General features: G+C 38.5%; 1 protein-coding gene across 8 annotated transcripts in view; it reads right to left on the reverse strand.

Annotated features, from left to right (window-relative positions):
* LOC140118365 (merlin-like) overlaps nucleotides 1-21,227 on the reverse strand; it is a 53,068-nt gene that overhangs the window by 11,082 nt on the left and 20,759 nt on the right. For all 8 annotated transcript variants that reach the window (XM_072136209.1, XM_072136203.1, XM_072136202.1 and 5 more), the window contains 10 exons: nucleotides 20,154-20,279; nucleotides 18,766-18,888; nucleotides 12,147-12,230; nucleotides 11,605-11,673; nucleotides 8,290-8,372; nucleotides 7,463-7,538; nucleotides 4,456-4,593; nucleotides 3,261-3,335; nucleotides 1,424-1,537; nucleotides 1,186-1,308 (listed from right to left, as the gene is read on the reverse strand). In XM_072136209.1, the coding sequence (XP_071992310.1) occupies nucleotides 1,186-1,308; nucleotides 1,424-1,537; nucleotides 3,261-3,335; nucleotides 4,456-4,593; nucleotides 7,463-7,538; nucleotides 8,290-8,372; nucleotides 11,605-11,673; nucleotides 12,147-12,230; nucleotides 18,766-18,888; nucleotides 20,154-20,279 (1,011 nt within the window). The remainder of the gene's footprint in view (nucleotides 1-1,185; nucleotides 1,309-1,423; nucleotides 1,538-3,260; nucleotides 3,336-4,455; nucleotides 4,594-7,462; nucleotides 7,539-8,289; nucleotides 8,373-11,604; nucleotides 11,674-12,146; nucleotides 12,231-18,765; nucleotides 18,889-20,153; nucleotides 20,280-21,227) is intronic.

The raw sequence follows: 21,227 nt of genomic DNA on the forward strand, positions 1-21,227 counted from the left end.
CAAGCTTCAAGAACCAGTTGTAGAGCAAGGATAAAGCAGTAGGGTAGTCAGAATAAACCAGAGTAATGGACTGCTACAGAGTCAAAGTTTTTAATACCATAATATAAGCATAACCATATGTGAACTGCTCTGTGAATTGTTCACCGATACTGACGCCATAATGAACCAGGCCCTTCTCTTCCACTGGGTGTGGCTACCTATATACTGGGGGGTGGTCTGCAGTGTGCTGGCTACCTATATAATGGATGGAGAGGGGGGGTGCAGCATGGTGGCTACCTATATACTGGATGGGGATGGGTGCTGCAGTGTGCTGACTACCTATAGACTGTTGGAGGGGGGGCAGTAGTGTGCTGGTTACCTTATACTGTTGTTATACTGAGGTTACCAGCGCAGCCCTCTCATCCTGCAGGGGTGATACCTTACTGGTATACATCATGTGATGTATTAGACATATCTATGTGATATGTATACAAATGCATCATATAAATATCTAATAATATATATCTAATAAAGTATAAAATAAACTATATATTAAACAGTATATATCAAATAAAGGGAGAATGGTATTTAATAGAGAGGGCACAGTATGTATCTATATTTATATACTGTAATGTATGTATTAATTCATTATGCAGGTACTTATAAATGTATATTAGAGGTGCTCTGTACATATGTAAAATCATGTATTGGACTCCATACTGGTGCTGTATTTATTTACTAAGCTTTGTTCTGGTTAAGTATATATGTAAATTGCTAGGCGCAATATTATAATTGGAAAGACACTGTATATTTTAATTAAAGGTGAAACACAGTATATGTTAGAATAAATTTGGGTACAGCAATGTATAAGCTAACAGTGTTGGATAGTGCTGCATACATTATAATCCATACATAAATGCATGCCTGTAATATTTTTAATTTGTGGGGGGCTGTTAATGCTTCCCAACTTTTAGCATAGTATATACTTTAATAACCTGGGGGGACGTTTTTTTTTTTAGATTCGCCCCGTACAACAAATTACCTAGAAATTGCCTTGTGATGAACTTAATACAAACCACTGCATATCAAAGAAGTGCAGAACCAGATGAACGTTAAATATTACTGCCAAACACAGGCTTGAATAGCCCACCAGGATCAAATGGAGTCCAGTCACATAAAGTGAGAAGTTATTAAATGCACACTCACCAAAGCCTCATTGGCTTGCCTCGCCTCCTCTTCTACCTGGAACAATCTTCTCTCAATATCTTCCTTAGCTCTCTCCGCTTCTTCCCTCAGCTGTTTTTCCATCACTAGTCTTTGATGCTCTTTCTAATAAACCACAGCATTGATGATATGCATTTTGTACCATTGCAAATAAATATTAACAATAATAGTGTATGGTTATTTAATAACGGAGATGTTGAAAAAGTAAGATGTTTTTTACCTTTTTCCTGGCTTTTTCTTCTTTGGCTTGCATTTTTATTTGCTGCATCTCAATTGAATCCACCTTCCTTTTTGTTAAGAATAAATTGTGGTTTTCAATGCAGAGGTGAAAGATCTATATGTTCATATTGATATATTAATACATCATTTAATTGTAATTACATACATGAATACATAAACAGTTCTGAAAATATGCAAATATATAAAGTAATATTGGGTGTAAAGGATCTTTGATATACGGTCAGAGTTTAGTGTATATTTTAGTACACATTACTAGGTAGCAGTCTAGTCTCAGTTATACCTATCTTAAAAACAAACATGCCACAACAACTAGTCAATAAGACAAGATAACCTTCAGTGGAAGGGACTAGGTATTTGTGCCTGTAAACTTTTCAAGAAACATTCCATGTTGTACAAAACTATTTCTCAAGATGTTTAAGTCTCATGCTTTGTTTGACGTGTCATTGTTTTTTTTGTTTTTTTTTTAATTTGAAAAAGACAGGATTAAATACTCATGAGCATGACCTTCTGTTAAAGAGGACTTGTCACCCATAACAAATGCTTGCTAAAGTAAGCAGCTCCTAGGGCTGCCCCATTTTTTAGCAGTGATGAACTCTGATAAAGCTAGCAGACGCTTGAGCGTAATACAATAGGACTAGGAGGCGGTGACTGAAGCATGAAGCCAGGCAGTCACCACCGGCCTATGGCGTGAGAGGGACAGTTCGTGGGAGAAGCAGCACCTCAGAGCGCCCCATCATGAATACGCCAGACCATTCCTATTCTACGGCGCTGCAGTGTCTGCTAGCTTTATTGGAGGGTTCCGGTAAAACTGGCAGTTTATCACTGCTAAAAATGGGGTATAGCTAGGAGCTGCTTACTTTGGTGACAGGTCCGCTTTAAGTACTAGAAGCTCCAGTGTTATTTACAAGATAGGTTCTGTAGGTTTGTTCTATGTTAGTTGGAACATGTATATTTTGTAATTGTAAATCCAGGCAGATTATTTTTTGGTCCCCGTGAAAATTAGATTTTGAGCATTTTGGATTGCCAAGGAAACAAGAATTAACAATAAAGCTTTATTGCAGAAACCATACAGTTGATCATTGCAGCCTGGGACTAAAGTTTAGTAAATTACCAGAATCCAAAAACTTCACCAAGGCCACACTGGTCAGAGACATCTGTCTGTAACTATAATAATAATACTATAATAATAATTTGTTTATTAAGAGGTCAACTGTAAATCGGCTGTTCAGTCAGGTACTGCTTAAGGGCCTGGGCACTTGCAGCTTTCCCCCTCTATCGGTGGGAAGAGGCCTTGTGCATCTGCACAAAGCCCAATAGATAAGGCTTTCCACTGTTACCTAATTTGGCTTCCTACAGAATATGAGATTGAATGTAAATGACTGAGCGAATACATTTCTTAGCTAACTAGTAGTAATATAAGTAATATATTAATAGTAATATAAGACATAAGGTCACTATTATAAGATATAGAGCTTGATAATACCCTCCTGATGCTGTTTGCCACTTGTTACTGTTGAGGCACTAAATAGGTTATCATTAGGAGTAACCATAAACTAACCTAAGGCATGCTGCCAATAAAAGAAATGCAGAGATAAAATGCAAGAGTATTGCAATATTAGTTTAAAAAAGAAAATAACCTTCTCATAGTTCAGCATATCATTTCTAAATCATTAACATTAGACAAGGCCTTAGCATGCATATCATGGGCCACCCCTAACACTTTGGAGACAGATACTTTAAAACATGACAGTACAAGGATTTAGTACTGTATTGGTCTGTAGTTATTAGCTCCCATCATGCATTTCATGTTGACTTACCAGTTTATTCTCATTTTGCTCTTTAGAATAGAATTTGAAAGTTTCCGCCTTTTTATCAACTGGTGTAAACTTTAGCTGAACATAGAAAGTAATAATATTTATCATCATTTCATTCACATTTAAATGTTTAGTAAGTTTTCTATACACTTCAGGCAACTTTTAAATCGGTCTAAATCTATTTTTACATACGTAATAGATGCCTATAGTCTGAAGGAGGAAGACCGAGTACATGCTAATAAAAAAATTACCTTTAGTCCCTGCCATTCTACATTTTTTGAACTTTAACAACTATAGAAATATCTGCTGAATACAGAGACATTTTTAAGACAACTTATCTCCTGTACTTTACTATTTTTAGTCATAAGAAGTCAGCGGCGGCTGAAGTCATTGTCTGCGCCGACACACATGGACCTGCAGGTGCCGATGGAAGAAGAGGAGACATGTGGGGGGAACCGGAAAAGGCAAGTTTTGACTTTATTATTTTAAGTCCTACCAGGCGCAGGTGTGGCTGCACAGGGGGGCCGTCGGCGGGCTGCACACGCGGGCCGGTGGAGGGCTGCACACGGGGCTGGCTGGGCTATATACTGGGGACAGGGGTCTGCTTGGCTATATACTGGGGGCTTGTTGGTGAAGAAATGTCCTGACTATATACATAGGGGCAATAGCTGGCTATAGACTAGGGGGCACTGGTTGGCTGGCTAGATATTTGGGAGCAGGAGGCTGGCTGACTTCATACTGGGGAGCATGGACTGGCACCAATGCATTTCCCACCCTAGGCTTAAAAACTGGGAAAACCTATTGACTCGAGTATGAGGTAAAATTAAGTACCTTGGCTTATATTCAGGACGGCTTATACTTTAGCATATACGGTAATATCAATTAGTTAATTGTGATTTGAGCTAGATGATGTGTATGTTGGCAAGGCCAAACAATAACTGTAAGAGAACTAATTGTGTTACTTTCTTTATTCCTTTGCAGCGCCCATGCTGTTTTTTTCAGTTTATGTATTGTAAAGGATTGCTAATAATAAATATTTTAAAAAAAAATAAAAAATTAAGAGACCTTTTGAAAACTAAATGATAAGCCTTTTGGTTCGATATATAATGTATGTGGGTGGACATTATCTAAGTGAATACATGGATAACGTTGCCTAAAATTCATATAATCGTTACTTTATAATTTAGGTGTTACTCACTTTCTTGGAGTTATATGAAATATTTCTGATGTCCCCCCATTTTAAAGACTTTAAAGGTGAAAATTTGTTATTTCTACTGTAAATATGGATTCCCTTTGCATCAACTCCAAGCAGCATATCAGAATCATTCTTGGTTTGCTGCAAAACAAATAATATGTTGTAACATTTAGTGAACTGAGGACATACAGAAATAAATATCTACAATACTGTATATGCCGTAGATGGATAACAATAGAATTGAAGAATAAAAGGAGTACATTTTCAATTCTTTCCTTATTTCTGATAGTCTTAGCAAATACGTTTAACGACTTGGCCCTTTTTAGTTTTTTTCACTTCCATTTTTCACTCCTCACCTTCAAAAATCTATAACTTTTTTATTTTTTCACATAAAGAGCTGTGTGGTGTCTTATTTTTTGCATAACAAATTGCACTTCAAAGTGACGGTATTTTATATTCCATGCCGGTACTGGGAAGCGGGAAAAAAATTCCAAATGCAGTGAAAATGGTGAAAAAACAGCTTTGACTGTGCGCTCCAAATGACATGTCTAGTTTATTCTTTGGGTCGTTGTGATTACGGCCATAACAAATTTGTATAGGTTTAATAAAAATTGGGCAGATCGGGCATTCAGACTCCCTAGGGTACATTAACCCTAGGTTGTCTGTACGATCCTCTCATATATTGCAATACTACAGTATGGCAGAATATGGAGATTTTACTCCCCATTCATTATAATGTGCTGATAGCTACCATGGCGACGGATCACCACTCCCCAATGACATCACGGGGAGCGACGATCCACGACAAGGCGGCGCATGGGCGCCGCCATCTTTTTGAAGCCTCCGCCACCATTGCCGCTGGTGACCGTCGGGAAAACACCCGCGATCGGTGGTAGCACTGATCGTGGGTGTTACCAGTAAGCCTTTGCTGCAATATGCAACAAAGACTTACCGGCTATGGAGAGGGCTCGGCTCGCAAGCCCTCTCCATGCACCGGGACCCGGGTTGTGCCGTACTAGTACGACGCAAGTCGGGAAGGGGGTTAAAACATTATTTAACCCCTTCCCACTCAGCGTCCAGTGTAACACCCGCGATCGGAATGTGCCGATACGCCATAGAAACGCGGGTGCGGCTCTGTCTGGGTTTGCAAACGCAGACAAAGCGGTGCATGTGGCACCAGCCTCAAAAGCTGTGTCTAATAGCTTGAGGGGTGTAGATTTGAAAATGGGTTGGTTATATAGGGGGTTTTGATGCTAACTGTATTTATCCCCAAAATAGTCAAATCTGAAAATCTGAAAAATTGCTATTCGATTTGTAAGCCGCCTGACATCAAAATAAATTATCCAGACATTTCAAAAATTATGAAAATGTAAAGTACACATATGGGAAATGTAATTCAGCAAGGAGTTAACAATCTTCGTAAAAGTCGTTTCTGATAGCTTGAGGGGTGCAGATTTGAAAATAGGTTGGTTATATAGGGGGTTTTGATGCCAAATATGTAAAATTTCATTCAAAACTGTATTTATCTCCAAAATAGTCAATTCTGAAAATCCAGAAAAGCAATATTCGATTTGTAAGCCGCGTGACGTCAAAATAAATTATCCAGACATTTCAAAAATTATGAAAATGTAAAGTAGACAAATGGGAAATGTTATTCAGCAACTTATTTTGGTGGTAAATTTATCTGCCTGAAAACGCAATGATTTCGAATTTCGATAAAATGGCAAATTTTTCAATAAAATTCATCATTTTTTCTTTCTTTTTGTAAATAAACGCAAAACTTATCAGCCAAAATTTACCACTAAAATGAAGTACAACATGTGGGGAAAAACAATCTCAGAATCGCTTTGATAAGTAACAGTGTTCAAAAGTTATAACAATATAAAGCGACGCATGTCAGAATACAAATAATCGAGCTGAGCCTTATAGGGGTTTTCCCATCTGGCCATTTACATTTAATTAAATTAATTTGCCTTATGTAAACATTTCTTCAATTGGATGTTAATTTAAAAAAAAAATGTTGCTGTGTGAAGATAATTTCTCATTAATTTAGTCATGTTGTCCCTTAGACACGAGATGGCTTCCTCGGATACGACCACGTCACACTCTGGCAGCGGTGGCCAGACTTGCGCTATAAAGTCCTGCCGGACCACCAGGATTCAGCAATCATTACCACAGGGTGGCTGTGCGACATGTAGTAACTCCAGGACATTTTATATATAATAACCTTTTGTTTCTTTGTGCACTCAATCGATCAGAGGTGGCCGTATCCGAGGAAGCAATCTTGTTTCTAAGGGACAATAACATGGCTACATTTATGAGAATTTATCTTCACACAGGAACATTTTTTTTAATAACATCTAATTGAAGAAATGTTTATATATGGCAGATTTATGAAACTGAATGTGAGTGCCCAGATGAGAATACCCCTTTAAGCTACAAAATGGCTGCGTCCTTAAGGGGTTAATAACAATGTCATTTTAGTACTACTGAAAAATAGGCTTAAAGAAATTGACAAATTTACAATCCTTAATCATAAACTAAATAAAAAGCCACAAAAGAGTGTATATACTGATGTGTATGTACTGAAGGAAGTCATACAGGGGACCTACTTACAGACATCCCCTATAGGTGAAGGGTCACCAGGGCACTGACAACTGATTTTGTTGCAGGGGCTTTGACAGTATTGTATTCAGCATTTATTTATTTAGTAAGTAAACATATACTCGAGTATAAGCCTAGTTTTTCAGCACAAAACCCAAACTCGGCTCATATTCGAGTAAAAAAAAAATAGGTTTTACCAGGTTTTTGTGGTAAAATTAGGGGCCTCGGCTTATACTTGGGTCGGACTTCTACTCAAGTATATACGGTAATTCAGTGTTTATTTCCTCCTTAAACAATAGTATACTCTAAAACTGAAAGATATAATCAAGTTAGGACCACTTATCTTGTGCTGCACATATCTGTGAAAAGCATTAATAAAATTGATTTTAAATACTAGGACACTCACGGAAATAGGAAAGTAGTTCATGCCATACATGTCCAAGTCTTGTGCCAACTTTAAGTAATTTATTTCTGCTTCATCTCTAAAAAAAAAAAAAAAAACATAGGCAATACACAAAATACATTAAATATATACATCATAGTATCTTAGCAGATAAGGTTGAAAAAAGACCAACCTATACTAACTACATTGTCCATTGTCCCAGAAAAAGGCAAAAAACTTTAAAACAGATGTAATAGGCGTAAAATAGAGGAAAAAAAATCAGTTTTTAACGCTTCTTCGATTACAGTTAAAATATACAGATAATATATTGTGTCTTACTGTTACAACAGTATACACAATGTAATGACAGTCTCATATTAAAAATCAACTACCAGTATGATCAAGCCGTCCTATTACAAAATTTTACTAATTATGTCAATGTACTCAAAATAAGAATGAGATGCTCCATGGTATGTCATAATATGGTGATAAATGATGTTTGAAGCAAAGACTTAGAATTTCTTGCCAACTGACTATAAAACCATCTATTGTCAATGATCATCTTCCGATCCCTGAAATTGGAGATCATTACATCAATTGACAGTAATTTTGTTTAGATTACAATATTGCAATTATCGGTTGTGTGTCTTTCTCCTTTTGTTCTATTACTTTGAATGATTAAATAAAAGGGAGAGCTATAGCAAATCAATGTTATTAGGCTTATCAAGAAAGTTATCATGTGTTCTGTCATAATGGATTAGTAAACATAAAATGGGATCATATGTTTTTTTTTAATAGTTATGATGAAACAATGTCTTAAGGGTATTTTGATATTGGATTTATTGGTATACCTAGCAATTCCTCTATGTTCTGCATACCATGCTGTTATTTTCTCCTGCCACATTTCTGAAGTCATCTGATATTGCTGGAGAACCTGCCATAAATACACAAAATATTAGTATACTCTACTAATAATAATATACTGTATCTACAATGTTGTAAAAAAAGAAAATATGGTGAAACTGAAATTAATTCAATATTTATAAATTACTGTTACACATAATAAAGAAAAACAGAATCATTTGTTGCACAGGATGAATCTCAAAATAATCGCTTCCCCCACCCATTACTGTTACTATTATTTATAGCAGGATGTATACACAATCTAAAACATAATTTTTAATAATGTCACATAAAATTCCATAACTGGCCAACAAATCAGTCCTGTATCACCCTACACTATAACATGTGCCTGAGCCCCACAGGCAACAAATACCCCTGATTATTGCTTTGTGTATACGGGCATGCAAAAATTGATATATCCCTTGATGAATGCACAATACTAGTTCATGAAACGTGTAAGGGTTCTTTCACATTTGTACTGTATACCCTGTAATAGATTTAGTGTTCAATAGGCATGTAGGGTCAGTTTGGGGACTGCCCTTGTTAGGGCGGGAGTTCTGTTGGCAGTTATGGCATTTTATGTAACATTTTTAAAAGTTATGATTAAGATTGTGTATACATCCTGCTGTAAGTAATTGTTGATTTCTTGGATGTGGTGACCCCTGGATGTGGTGTTCTTTTGTGGCATCACACCGTATATAGGACCATTTCCAGTCTTTATGCTTCTGTTGTTCCCCACCCACTGCTAAGGTTATAAAATATATACAATGCATCCCGATTTTTAGCATAAACAGCCCTCCACAAATCAAAAATATTAGAGACATGTAAATGTGGATTATAGTGTATGCCACACTATCCCACTATTTTAGCTTAGACATTGCTCCCCACAAAATTAATTCTAACTAGTTCAGTATTTCGACGTTACACTAGATGAGAAATTGTGGATTGTCACTATATATGAAATATTAATATGAAGAATTGCTAAAGTAAAGATTTTTTATTTTATTGAATTGTTTGACTAAAGAATAAGAAGAAGTGACTTTTGCATGGTTAATATTCCTTGTGTACATTAAAATATTGTGCCTGTTATGAATTCTTATAATGACAATTCAAATATATACTTCACCAGAACAAAGCTTAGTAAGAGTTAGTATGCAGCAGTATGGAGTTCAAGTACTAGAGCAGTGGTGGCGAACCTATGGCACGGGTGCCAGAGGCGGCACTCAGAGCCCTTTTTGTGAGCACCCGGGCCATCGCCCCAGCACACCAGACAGGACTCAAAGAATCTTCCTGCAGTTCCAAGCAACTTAAAAGATGCTGCTTTCAGTCATATTTTGATACTTACTTCGGTACTTGGGACTGTAGGAAGAGGGAGAATGAGTAGACAGGGCTGAATTATCTTTGGAGGACCTCCTGCTGGCCTTACGATTCTCTGAGTACAGAGGAACACTGTAAAGAACCTAAAATGCTGAAAATTTTCCATCTTTCTACTAGGTTGCTGTCCTCAGGAGGCCAATATGATTGAAAGTTGTTGAGCAGGGAGAAATAAGTTACTGCTTTAACAAGCTTTTTGCTTGGCACCTCGCGATAATAAGCAGGGTTTTGGGTTGCAGTTTGGGCACTCGGCCTCTAAAAGGTTTGCCATTACTGTACTAGAGGTTCGTACAGAAACAGAGCACCAGGACCAAGTCCCGGTCGCCATATGCATATATATAGTATCCCAAATGATTTACATATGTACAGAGCCCTCTAATATACATGTATACAGTACCCCCATAATAAATGAATACATGTAGTCCCCTCTTTTAATTCATACTTTGCCCCATGTAATAAAAATACCATATATTTCGCAGGATCCCCCACTGCCAGACCCTTCTGACCGCTGTAATGGAGATTGGGCAAAGCGCTGACATAGTTCTTCAACCGATCTCCTAGAGAGGAGCCTCCATACTGCTCTCTCCCTCTCCTAGCGTCCCAACTATAACACACAGTACCTGGAGTGATGTCAGTAGCATATGTGACTGACCACATGCTTACTACATCACTCATTGTCCTCATGCTGCCAAGGATGGAGCAGAGAACTGGGACTAGTGATGGGAATTACTGCAATTCTTAGTGAGCTGGCTCATTAGGCTTCGCTCGCTAAGAAGATCCGGCTCTTCTGGCTCCTGAACGGCTCCCTATCAAATATATAATAGGGAGCCCACCCCACTTTAACCCAATTGTAGCAAACAAGAGCTGGCTCATTTGCGAACGACACATCACTACCCGGGACAGAGTAAGAAGAGGCGGGGGGGTGTTTCTTTGTGTATTTCTGTGAATAGTGGTGCCAAGTGTTTTCCTTGTGTGTTTGTATAGCAGAACTGTGTGTGTATGGTAGTGCACAGTGTGTGTACAGCAGAGCTGAGTGTGTGTTTCTGCATATAGCAGTGCCCAGTGTGTTCCCTATTTGTTTGTATAGCAGAGATGTGTGTGTGGTTCTGTATATAGCAGTACCCAGTGTGTTCCTTATTTATGTCTACTTCTGTGTAGTGCAGTGCTCAGTCAGTGTGTGTTTGTGTGTGCAAAGCAGAAACCAGTGTATGCAGCAGGGCCCAGTGTGTATAACAGTGGTCAGTGTGTAACTATGTGCATAACAGTACCGAGTGTGTTCCTATTTCTGTTTGTGTGTGTGTATAGCAAAGATGTGTGTGAATTAATAGATGTAGCAAAACTGTGTGTGTAAATTAATGTATTCAGCAGTGCTGTGTGTGTAAATGAACGAATGGATGTAGCAACGCTGAGTGGACTGTGATGTTGTGCGATATTTTAGTTGGTATATAATATATTTTTCCCTTTTTGGATGACTACATCTGAGGTGTATCTTACAGTAAGGAGCGTCTTATAGTTCAAAAATATGGTAGATACTGTGCCCGTTGTATTAGCTATATACTGTGGCCTCTCAATCAAATACTATTCTACCTTTACAAGATGTATATATGTATCGCCCCACAGTATAAAGATACACTACAGCCCCCCCCAAAGTATTTACGTATCCAGACAACCTGCAGGCCCCTCCCTCCCACAGTATATATATATATCCAGCACACTGCAGCCCCGCCCCCAACACAATTTATAGGTAGCCAGCGCAATACAGGCCCCTGACACAGTATATAGGTAGTCAGCATACTGCAGCCCCCACAGTATATAGATATCCAGCACAGCGCAGATGCCTTCCTTTCCATAGTATACTTCACTGTCTACAAAGGGGTTTTAATACTCACTCGCTGTGGTAATAATTCTTCCTGAGATAGAAATCCTGGCTGGTGAATGTTGGGATTATAATCTCCATACTACAAAAAATTTAAAGACTGTCAAATACATATGCATAAATGTGCTTATCAAAAAAGCAGTATTTAGGATCACCCTTAAAGGGGTATTCCAGGAATATGAATGTCTGATGCTATGCTATAAATAAATGAAGAAAATGTTATGTCATTTTTCACAAAATGGAGCTTAATGATTCCATGATTATGATTCCAAAAATGTTATGGCCTCTCTAAAGTATGCAGAGTTATCACCAAGATGGCCGCCTCTGGAAACTACAAGTCCCATAATCCTTTAGACAAGGATCTTCAGTTCTAGAGTCCTATTAAGAGAATCTTCCCTTTAATGTAATATCAGGATGTGATGACCAGGTTAGCAGTATTACACCTGCGCTATTAACATAATTGCAGTTTCATCCTCACCTTGAGGCTCTTCTGTTTTTGAGAGTATACCACAGTGGTAGAATATAGCATTCTATTAGAATAATACATATTCTCACCTTGGCTTGGATGGCATACGAAGCTAAAAGTACAGATGCCTCCGCAGAGCAAATAATTTCTTCATCTAGGATCTGCTTTTTTACCTAGTAAAGTATATGCAGAAAACTCAGGTAAGTTCACCAAACTGGCACACATAACTATGGTGGCACATAGAGAAACAATGACAGTGTTACATATCAGTAAAATACATGTCTTTTTTTGCCAAATTCTTCAGAATTGCTATATTTTTTTACCCTAGTAAAGTTTCTCGGTAGTCTGCATGTGACCCACCAGCAGTAAGACTATGACCTCCCGTGTTCTGCAGGATGAGGGGGGGGGATTGTATTCACACCACCTTTGTGATAACAACACTCATGTCAGTGGTTGGAGGGGCATGTGGATGTCCTTGGCATGCCTCTTCAACCACCACTGACATAGGAGTGGTTATCACAGAGTGGGCGTATATGCAGTAATGACTGCACAGCCTCCTTAATCCATTGGAAAAAAGCAGGACACAGTTCATCACAGGAAGTGACAAGTACTGCTTCCTAGAAACTTTACCAGGTTAAGTACAATATGGGTGACCCTGTTGGAGTCTTCTACATACCTGTATGAGTGTGCATACAGTGATCATTGTCTGGACTCCTAAGTCCAGTAGAAGTAGAGATAAAAAGGAACAAGTGACAAGTTACACTGAAACATAATCACATGCATATGCTTCTCTTTGTTCTTCTCTTTATTCATCCACCATGGAGGCCGATGGTTTATACAAGCACCAATAACATGCTATACATCCTTGAACTATGTATTCTGCCATTTGCAGTACATTACCCATTTAATAATTCATAAATCATGTAATTTAGCATTTTTTCATTGTGAACATAAAGACTTTTTCAAATTTATATTTAACATTTTACTGAAAATTTAAATTAATTATGGTCAAGAATTGAAATCCCCGTTGAAAATTAACAATAAATTGCCTCTAAATGAGTAATACTTTCTGCATGAAGCAGACAATTTAAATTAATCATTAGCTTTCAGACTACAGTTAACATGCACAGATGATATTTCCAGTTTACGGTCAAATATTAGCAAGCATTTTATGGCTCATTACCAGCTCACGTTAGAGTACAACCAAGGGAATGAAAGCAGAACGATAAAATGGATATGGGTACGTTCATTAAAAGGCAATTATCCTTTGTTCATAAACCATATCCAAATATCCCATAGCCCAATCCTCAGAACCAGGAAATATGATCGATTCATAGACAGTTCTGAATAATTTAATATCAAATACATAAGGTTCCTGTTTGGGGTCGGTTAGGTTTAAAGTAAAGCTGAGAAAAAATATTAAGAATTATAAATAAATTTTTAAAAAAAAACACAAAACTCTATGCATTAATGCCATACTCTAAGCCCATTTTGAACTGTGGTTCAAAAGGTGACTAGGCAAGAGAATTCCTGTTAGACCAGCTCTTATAGAGCTTTATACTAGAAAGAGAGAGATATGTGGACTCCTCAAAAAGCACAACAGCTTCCCTTAATAATGTGGATGATTGGTATCAAAATATTTGGTCCCATCCGACTCAATTTCTTTCAACATCTTATATTGTGTTTTGTCACATTTTCCTTTCTTTTTATTTACAGTAATAAGTTTGACTTGTTTCTAGGATTGTTATGTCTACACTGAACTTTTCCCCTTTTCTCTGGTGGTAGCTCTATGGGCTTCTAGCACTTGATCAAATAGAGAAATGTCCTATGTATGATGCACTGTACTTACTTTATCCTTTAATTGGATAATGTTGTATTTCTACCTTTATGGTTTAAGTTTTCCTTGCAATAAAAATCATAAACAATATGTTTTTCTTTCTTCTCCTGCCTGAAATAATGGGCTATGTGTGTGCTCTCCTGGCTTTGTGTACAATGAAAAGGAACAAAGCTTTTCATGCAATTAAAATAACATACGTTCTGAATAGTTTAAATAAGAGTGAGAATATAATATCATCAGAATCATCATCACAAATGTTAATATATTGTCTTCTATGGGCATGCTGTGGGAACACCATTACTATATTGGATACTGTGGATGTGCTGTGACTGTCCACTGCAGGGACGCTACAAATATAATAGCTACTATTAGGGGCACCACGATTATATCGGCTACTGTGGGGGCACTGTGACTCTCTGGCTACTATAGTGGCATACTGACTACATTAACTACTGTGGAGACATTCTTACTATACTGGCTATTGTGGGTGGCACGGTGGCTGAGTGGGTAGCACTTGGTCCTTGAAACAAGATATGTAATAAAAGGATTCTGGTAACATATCGGCGTAGTTGTAAATTTTTTTTTGATAGCATATTTATCTAGTAATCCTGGTTTTGTACTGTTTCTATGTAGTTATCTTGGATCTGGAGCTTTATCTATGCAAAAAGATTATAGTATCAATGTAATACATTTAGTTATTTTATAGTTTCTATGTAACAAGTTTCGTTATTTTTTTTTATATGAACTAAAATGCTAAAACTAAAATTGAGAAGAACACAATCTCTTTACATGATAGTCTTTCATTTAGGCTACTACTACCCCACATGGCAAACAGAAGATGGGAAATACCTAGTGACGCCCCTGTCTATTTATACACATTTACAAACCATAGTCAGAAGTGGCAACATTTATGGATGAAAGCAGCCATATTTTCCAAGCCCTGGACAATCTCTTTAAGGCCCTCTGTGATTGGTACCAACGGGATGGGTCTACCACAAGTGAGGTCTGTTCAGTAGGGTTGGATGTTGATATAATCCCCATCAAAAATTGTTCTCAATATACACTCACCGGCCACTTTATTAGGTACCGGGTTGGACCCCCTTTTGCCTTCAGAACTGCCTCAATTCTTTGTGGCATAGATTCAATAAGGTGCTGGAAGCATTCCTCAGAGATTTTGGTCCATATTGACATGATGGCATCACACAGTTGCCTGCAGATTTGTCGGCTGCACATCCATGACGCGAATCTCCCGTTCCACCACATCCCAAAGATGCTCTATTGGATTGAGATCTGGTGACTGTGGAGGCCATTTGATGACAGTGAACTCATTGTCATGTTCAAGAAACCAGTCTGAGATGATTCCAGCTTTATGACATGGCGCATTATCCTGCTGAAAGTAGCCATCAGATGTTGGGTACATTGTGGTCATAAAGGGATTGACATGGTCAGCAACAATACTCAGGTAGGCTGTGGCGTTGCAACGATGCTCAATTGGTACCAAGGGGCCCAAAGAGTGCCAAGAAAATATTCCCCACACCATGGCACCACCACCACCAGCCTGAACCGTTGATACAAGGCAGGATGGATCCATGCTTTCATGTTGTTGACGCCAAATTCTGACCCTACCATCCGAATGTCGCAGCAGAAATTGAGACTCATCAGACCAGGCAACGTTTTTCCAATCTTCTACTGTCCAATTTCGATGAGCTTGTGCAAATTGTAGCCTCAGTTTCCTGTTCTTAGCTGAAAGGAGCGGCACCTGGTGTGGTCTTCTGCTGCTGTAGCCCATCTGCCTCAAAGTTCGACGGACTGTGCGTTCAGAGATGCTCTTCTGCTTACCTTGGTTGTAATGGGTGGCGATTTGAGTCACTGTTGCCTTTCTATCAGCTCGAACCAGTCTGCCCATTCTCCTCTGACCTCTGGCATCAACAAGGCATTTCCGCCCACAGAACTGCCGCTCACTGGATGTTTTTTCTTTTTCGGACCATTCTCTGTAAACCCTAGAGATGGTTGTGCGTGAAAATCCCAGTAGATCAGCAGTTTCTGAAATATTCAGACCAGCCCTTCTGGCACCAACAACCATGCCATGTTCAAAGGCACTCAAATCACCTTTCTTCCCCATACTGATGCTCGGTTTGAACTGCAGGAGATTGTCTTGACCAGGTCTACATGCCTAAATGCACTGAGTTGCCACCATGTGATTGGCTGATTAGAAATTAAGTGTTAGCGAGCAGTTGGACAGGTGTACCTAATAAAGTGGCCGGTGAGTGTATGAAACCCTTATATAAAATGTTCAAACCCCAATTGCAATTTAAACAAAATGTTTTCTTGAATACTGACTCTTTAGCACAACATGAGCACTTTAGTACTCTAGACAAGAAGAGATGCACCCCTATGAACTGTAACTGCCATAGACCCCTATAAATTACACTATTACATTCTATTGATGCTTCTATTTATAGAGATAACAAAGGTGGCACTGTTCTGAGGTGCTGGGAAAATTCATGCTATCATTTAAACTGAAATAGAAGATTTTATGTCAAAACCACACTATGTTCTTTGCCTAGTCTCCTTTTTGTGCCTGGACAAGTATTTTGCTTCCAGCATTTAGATGATACACTCCCACTTAGAGCAAGTCTCAATCTGTCAGCTGCTTTCCTTTCCTGGGAAAGGAATAATGCATGTTGTGCTCTTGAATAATGACATTGCGATTAAGGACAATTAAGAAATTCAACATCCAAATTAAACATATAGGTCCTCATGTATTAAAAGTGGTGTCATTTTACCTAATGTCTAGGTTTAAGCTTAAGTAAATGTATGGCAATCTTCCAGGCTATCAGCGGCGCCAATCACTCAGAATACAGGCGGTCCCCTACTTAAGAACACTCGACTTACATACGACCCCTAGTAACAAACGCACCTCTGGATATTGGTCATTTATTGTTCTTTAGCCCTAGGTTACAATAATCAGCTGTAACAGTTATTAGAGGAGTCTGTAATGAAGCTTTATTGTTACTCCTGGTTCTTATGACAATCCAACATTTTTAAAATCCAATTGTCACAGAGACCAAAAAAGTTCTGGCTGGGATTACAATGATAAAATATACAGTTCCGACTTACATGCAAATTCAACTTAAGAACAAACCTACAGACCCTATCTTGTATGTAACCCGGGGACTGCCGGTAGTTCCTTTTCATAAACGAATATCTTCATTCATAGGCTGAATAATACGCGTTTCAAGCCCGGACCGGGCTGTTCCTCAGTTATATACAGCATCAAGGTTTAAGCTTAGCCAATTAACTGCTTAAGGAAGCGGACAGTCGGCATCGATTACAACCATGGTAGAAACAATCCAAAAAATTCTATTTTTTTTCATCCATTAGTGATTTCATGGCAGCAGTGGAAAAGATCAAACTTTGCATTGCTAATGTTAAATTCTGCACCCTGAATTCAGAATGTGCAGTGAAACTCTTTGATGTGAAGCAGCAGTGTATATACAGTTGTGCTCAATAGTTTACATATTCCTGTAGAATTTTGGCTTTCATGGCCTTTTTTCAAATAGTATGACTGATAACACAAAAACATTTTTTGCGCTCATGGTAAGCGGTTGAGTGAAGCTATACATTGGCAAACTACTGTGCTCTTTAAATCACAATGACAAGTAAAAACATCAAAAAGAAACATACCTCGGTTTTTAACACAGTGTATTGCCCCCTGTAACATCAATGACAGCGTGTAGTCTTTTGTGGTAGTTGTGGATGAGGCTCTTTATTTCCAGTTTCTGTCAGTTCCTGGGCTGTCTTATATGAACTACGTGCTTGAGCTCTCCCCAGAGTGACCACTCAAGAACCATTTTGTTCTGCTATAGACAATGACAGGTCGACTTGGCCTTGTGTTTTGGATCATTGTCATGTTGGAATATTCAAGTATGTTCCCATGCGCAGCCTCCTGCCTGATGAGTGCAAATTTGCCTCCAGTACTTGCCGATAACGTGCTGCATCCATCTTTCCTTCAACATTGACCAAGTTTCCTGTCCTCATACATCCCAACATCGTCAGCGATCCACCTCCGTGCTTCAAGGCAGGAATGGTGTTCATTTCATCATAGGCCTTGTTGACACCTCTCCAAATGTAACGTTTATTTCTGTGGCCAAAAAGTTACATCATGGTCTAATCACTCCAAATTACCTTTATCCAGTACTTTTCAGGCTCCTCTCTGTCCTGTTTGGCTTATTGTAGGCTAGATACCTTGTGACATTTGCTTAGTGATGGCTTTCTTCTGGCGACTCAACAATGTAGTTGTTTTCAGACAGCTGATATTCTTCGCATCCCAAATAATTTTCCTGCCAGTTGTGGCCAATATTTTGGTTGTTCTACTCAACCGTGGTTTGATCTTTACAAAGCCTCAGATATTCCATTTGTCAATCACAGTTTGAACACTGCTGACTGGCATTTTCAATTCCTTGGATATCTTTTTGTATCCCTTTTCTTCTTTATACAGTTCAACTTATTTTTCCTGGAGATCGGTTAACAATTCTTTTGCTTTCCCCATGACTCACAGTCCAAAAACGTCAGAAGCTGGATGAAAGATGACAGAGTGTCTGGATCCCACAAACTTACTCAGCTTTTATGCACACACTGATTACAAGCAACCGGTCATAGGTAAGGATGTTACTGAACCTTCAGTAGCCATTCAAACCCATTTGCATCTATTTCTGTGCATGTTATCAGGCCAAAATCACCAGGTGTATCAGGCCTTCAGAGGTATGTAAACTTTTGAGCACAACTGTAACTTAGGAAACCCACTGAACATTCGCACTGCTCTCTACACAACTCTAGATAACTCCTTGACAGAAATGTTTATAAATTACCTGAAGGAAAAACAGATGTTGAGTTATGTCCTGAAAAAGCTCTTCAGATACATTTTCTGGGTAAAATTTGGCCAAAAAGCGAAACTTCAAGGGATCTTCCTTAGGAACATCCTGTTGCAAAACCTGGTAGTGTGAAAGTAAAGAGTTATTTAGCGTTGCCAACAGGGTTTATGAAACAGATTTGGTCTTACTGAAAAAATCTCAAATCAATTGATCCTTTTACAGTTGTTATCCAGAATAAAAAAAAAATACTGGTAATTTTTATTTTAATAGTTGCAGTGCAGAAAAAATAGGTTCTTCCACTTAAGAAATATCACGGTTGTTGCCAGGAAATATGATTGTGCTCATTGAAATAAAGGATTCTGTTAAACATATTTTTATGAACATCCAAATGAATTTACAGGTGTCCGATTTGCTGCAGAAACTGTTATTCAGGTCTGCAGACGCACAGATTTCTGCTTGCCTCTTTTACATGAATAAGGCGGTGGCAGAAAATTTCTACAACAAATGTTCCACAATAATATTTACTCCAACATTTCTAGTGTGTTAGACGGCCTCAAAGTGTTAATAAGTAGTCAGATGTTTACTGATAGTTTCTGTGGAGAAACACCAGAACAGTTCATAAGGTTCTAAAGGGATTGCACCAACTACTTAATTTATCTCCTATCCAGAGGATTGAAGATAAAATGCTGATCAGTGAGGGGCCTACTGCTGGCAAAAAGGGACTCCAAGCAATCTGGAGAATGGCTTGACATGGCACATGCTCCATTCAGTTGTAGAGTGTCTGAAATTGAAGAACACAGTGCCAGTGCAACTAGCTTACAGCTGAATGATCAACTTAATTAATTGGTACAAAGCCTTTAACTCTCATGACTTACTGATCCCCGACTATGAAAAAATGACCAGTGAATAATCGTTTTTAAAGCAACAGACACAATTTAGATTTGAATGTAGTCATGTGAATGTAATACGAAGGGGGCCATAGGATACTTTCAGACCAATAGTGTCAATCTATTCACAACACTGGAAAATCAGGTTGCTGGGTGGTTGAAAAGTTAGCAAAAAAAAAAAAGAGAAAATCTACCAATGCAACCCAAAAAAAGTGCAAAGAGAGAAAAGAGTGTTATAAACTCTCCCAGCCCCCACCCCACCCAACCCAAAATGTGCCAAGAATTTGCCTTTTTTCTTCAAGAAAGTTCTGGCATGTATATAAAGTAAACATAAGGGGACACATAGAACTATGTCCAACATGCTTATCTAGTTGGGCCAAATGAATTTCTGTCCATTTTGATGTGTAAATTTATTATTATAATTGCATAAGTTACAAGAGTTACGGTAAGTTTAGTTTTTTTCCCAAAAAACATAAAAAAATTATTAAATGGTGTTACCTTTTTATCTAGCTTCAGCCAGGTGTCCATCCCATTTGCAACATATTGTAACCCAAAAAACCAAGTCTCTTTCAGTACCAGATGTTTACACACCAATTCAAAGAGGTCTTTACCCTTCCAGTCCATCTAAAGGCAAAATAGGTTATTTAGTATGATAAATAGTGAGTGCTGATCATAACAAACTCTTTTTGTTATCATTCTACCATATGGGCATGTTGTATACATCATTACTAAAGTATTGGTACTGTGCTGAATCATAAAAAGATTTTACCTAGTATCAATTCTGGCAGGAAAGCTCAGGGATAATGAACCCCCTACACTTGTTCCTTCACCACGGGCTGAGCCCTGTTCAAACACATTGAGTGTTTGCTGCAAAACACCCACTGCAAACACCCAGGGGCGGATTAAGAATGCCATGGGCCCTGGGCTGTTTGATTATTAGTACCCCTGCAAGTCTGTAATGCACTTCCTACATATGGTACTAGAATCAAGCTTCTTGGGGAATAGAGGATGTGTCCCTTCCGCCTGCTTTCAATCTGCGGTTTCAGGACCTTCAAAGGTCCTAATATCTGTATTAAGAGCAAGAACAGATGTACAAGGAATTCATGGGTGAAAGTCTGTCTTAGTATAAAATTTGGTGGGTGGTTTTGGTGGCCATGGGACCCCTAGAAAGCTTGGACCCAGGATACTGCCCAAACTGCCTATATTATAAACCACTACTATAAACACCCACCACTAACACCTTCGATCGGTGTTGGCATTTAAATGCCTCCAACCAAGCCGCTGGATCGCCCCGGATCATCACACATGCTCGGTAAATTGCTAAGGATTCTGTGAAGTGGAGCAGAGGGGGGATAGGATGGGCGTTGGTCTGAGGCTGAGCAATCCAGTGTGGTATAGCTTGACTGGATGACTGCAAAAAACAGTCAAGACACTAAGAATCCTAAGCAAACTTCAAATTCCCACCATTCATGTACAGAAGCCTTTGTTAACAACGCAAAGGAAAAATCATTTTTTTAAGGTCTTTATAATGCTTTAGCTTTTTATTTTAGTATTCTGTACTTCTGCATATTT

Source organism: Engystomops pustulosus, chromosome 2, assembly GCF_040894005.1.
Source record: "Engystomops pustulosus chromosome 2, aEngPut4.maternal, whole genome shotgun sequence".
Classification (NCBI taxonomy): domain Eukaryota; kingdom Metazoa; phylum Chordata; class Amphibia; order Anura; family Leptodactylidae; genus Engystomops; species Engystomops pustulosus.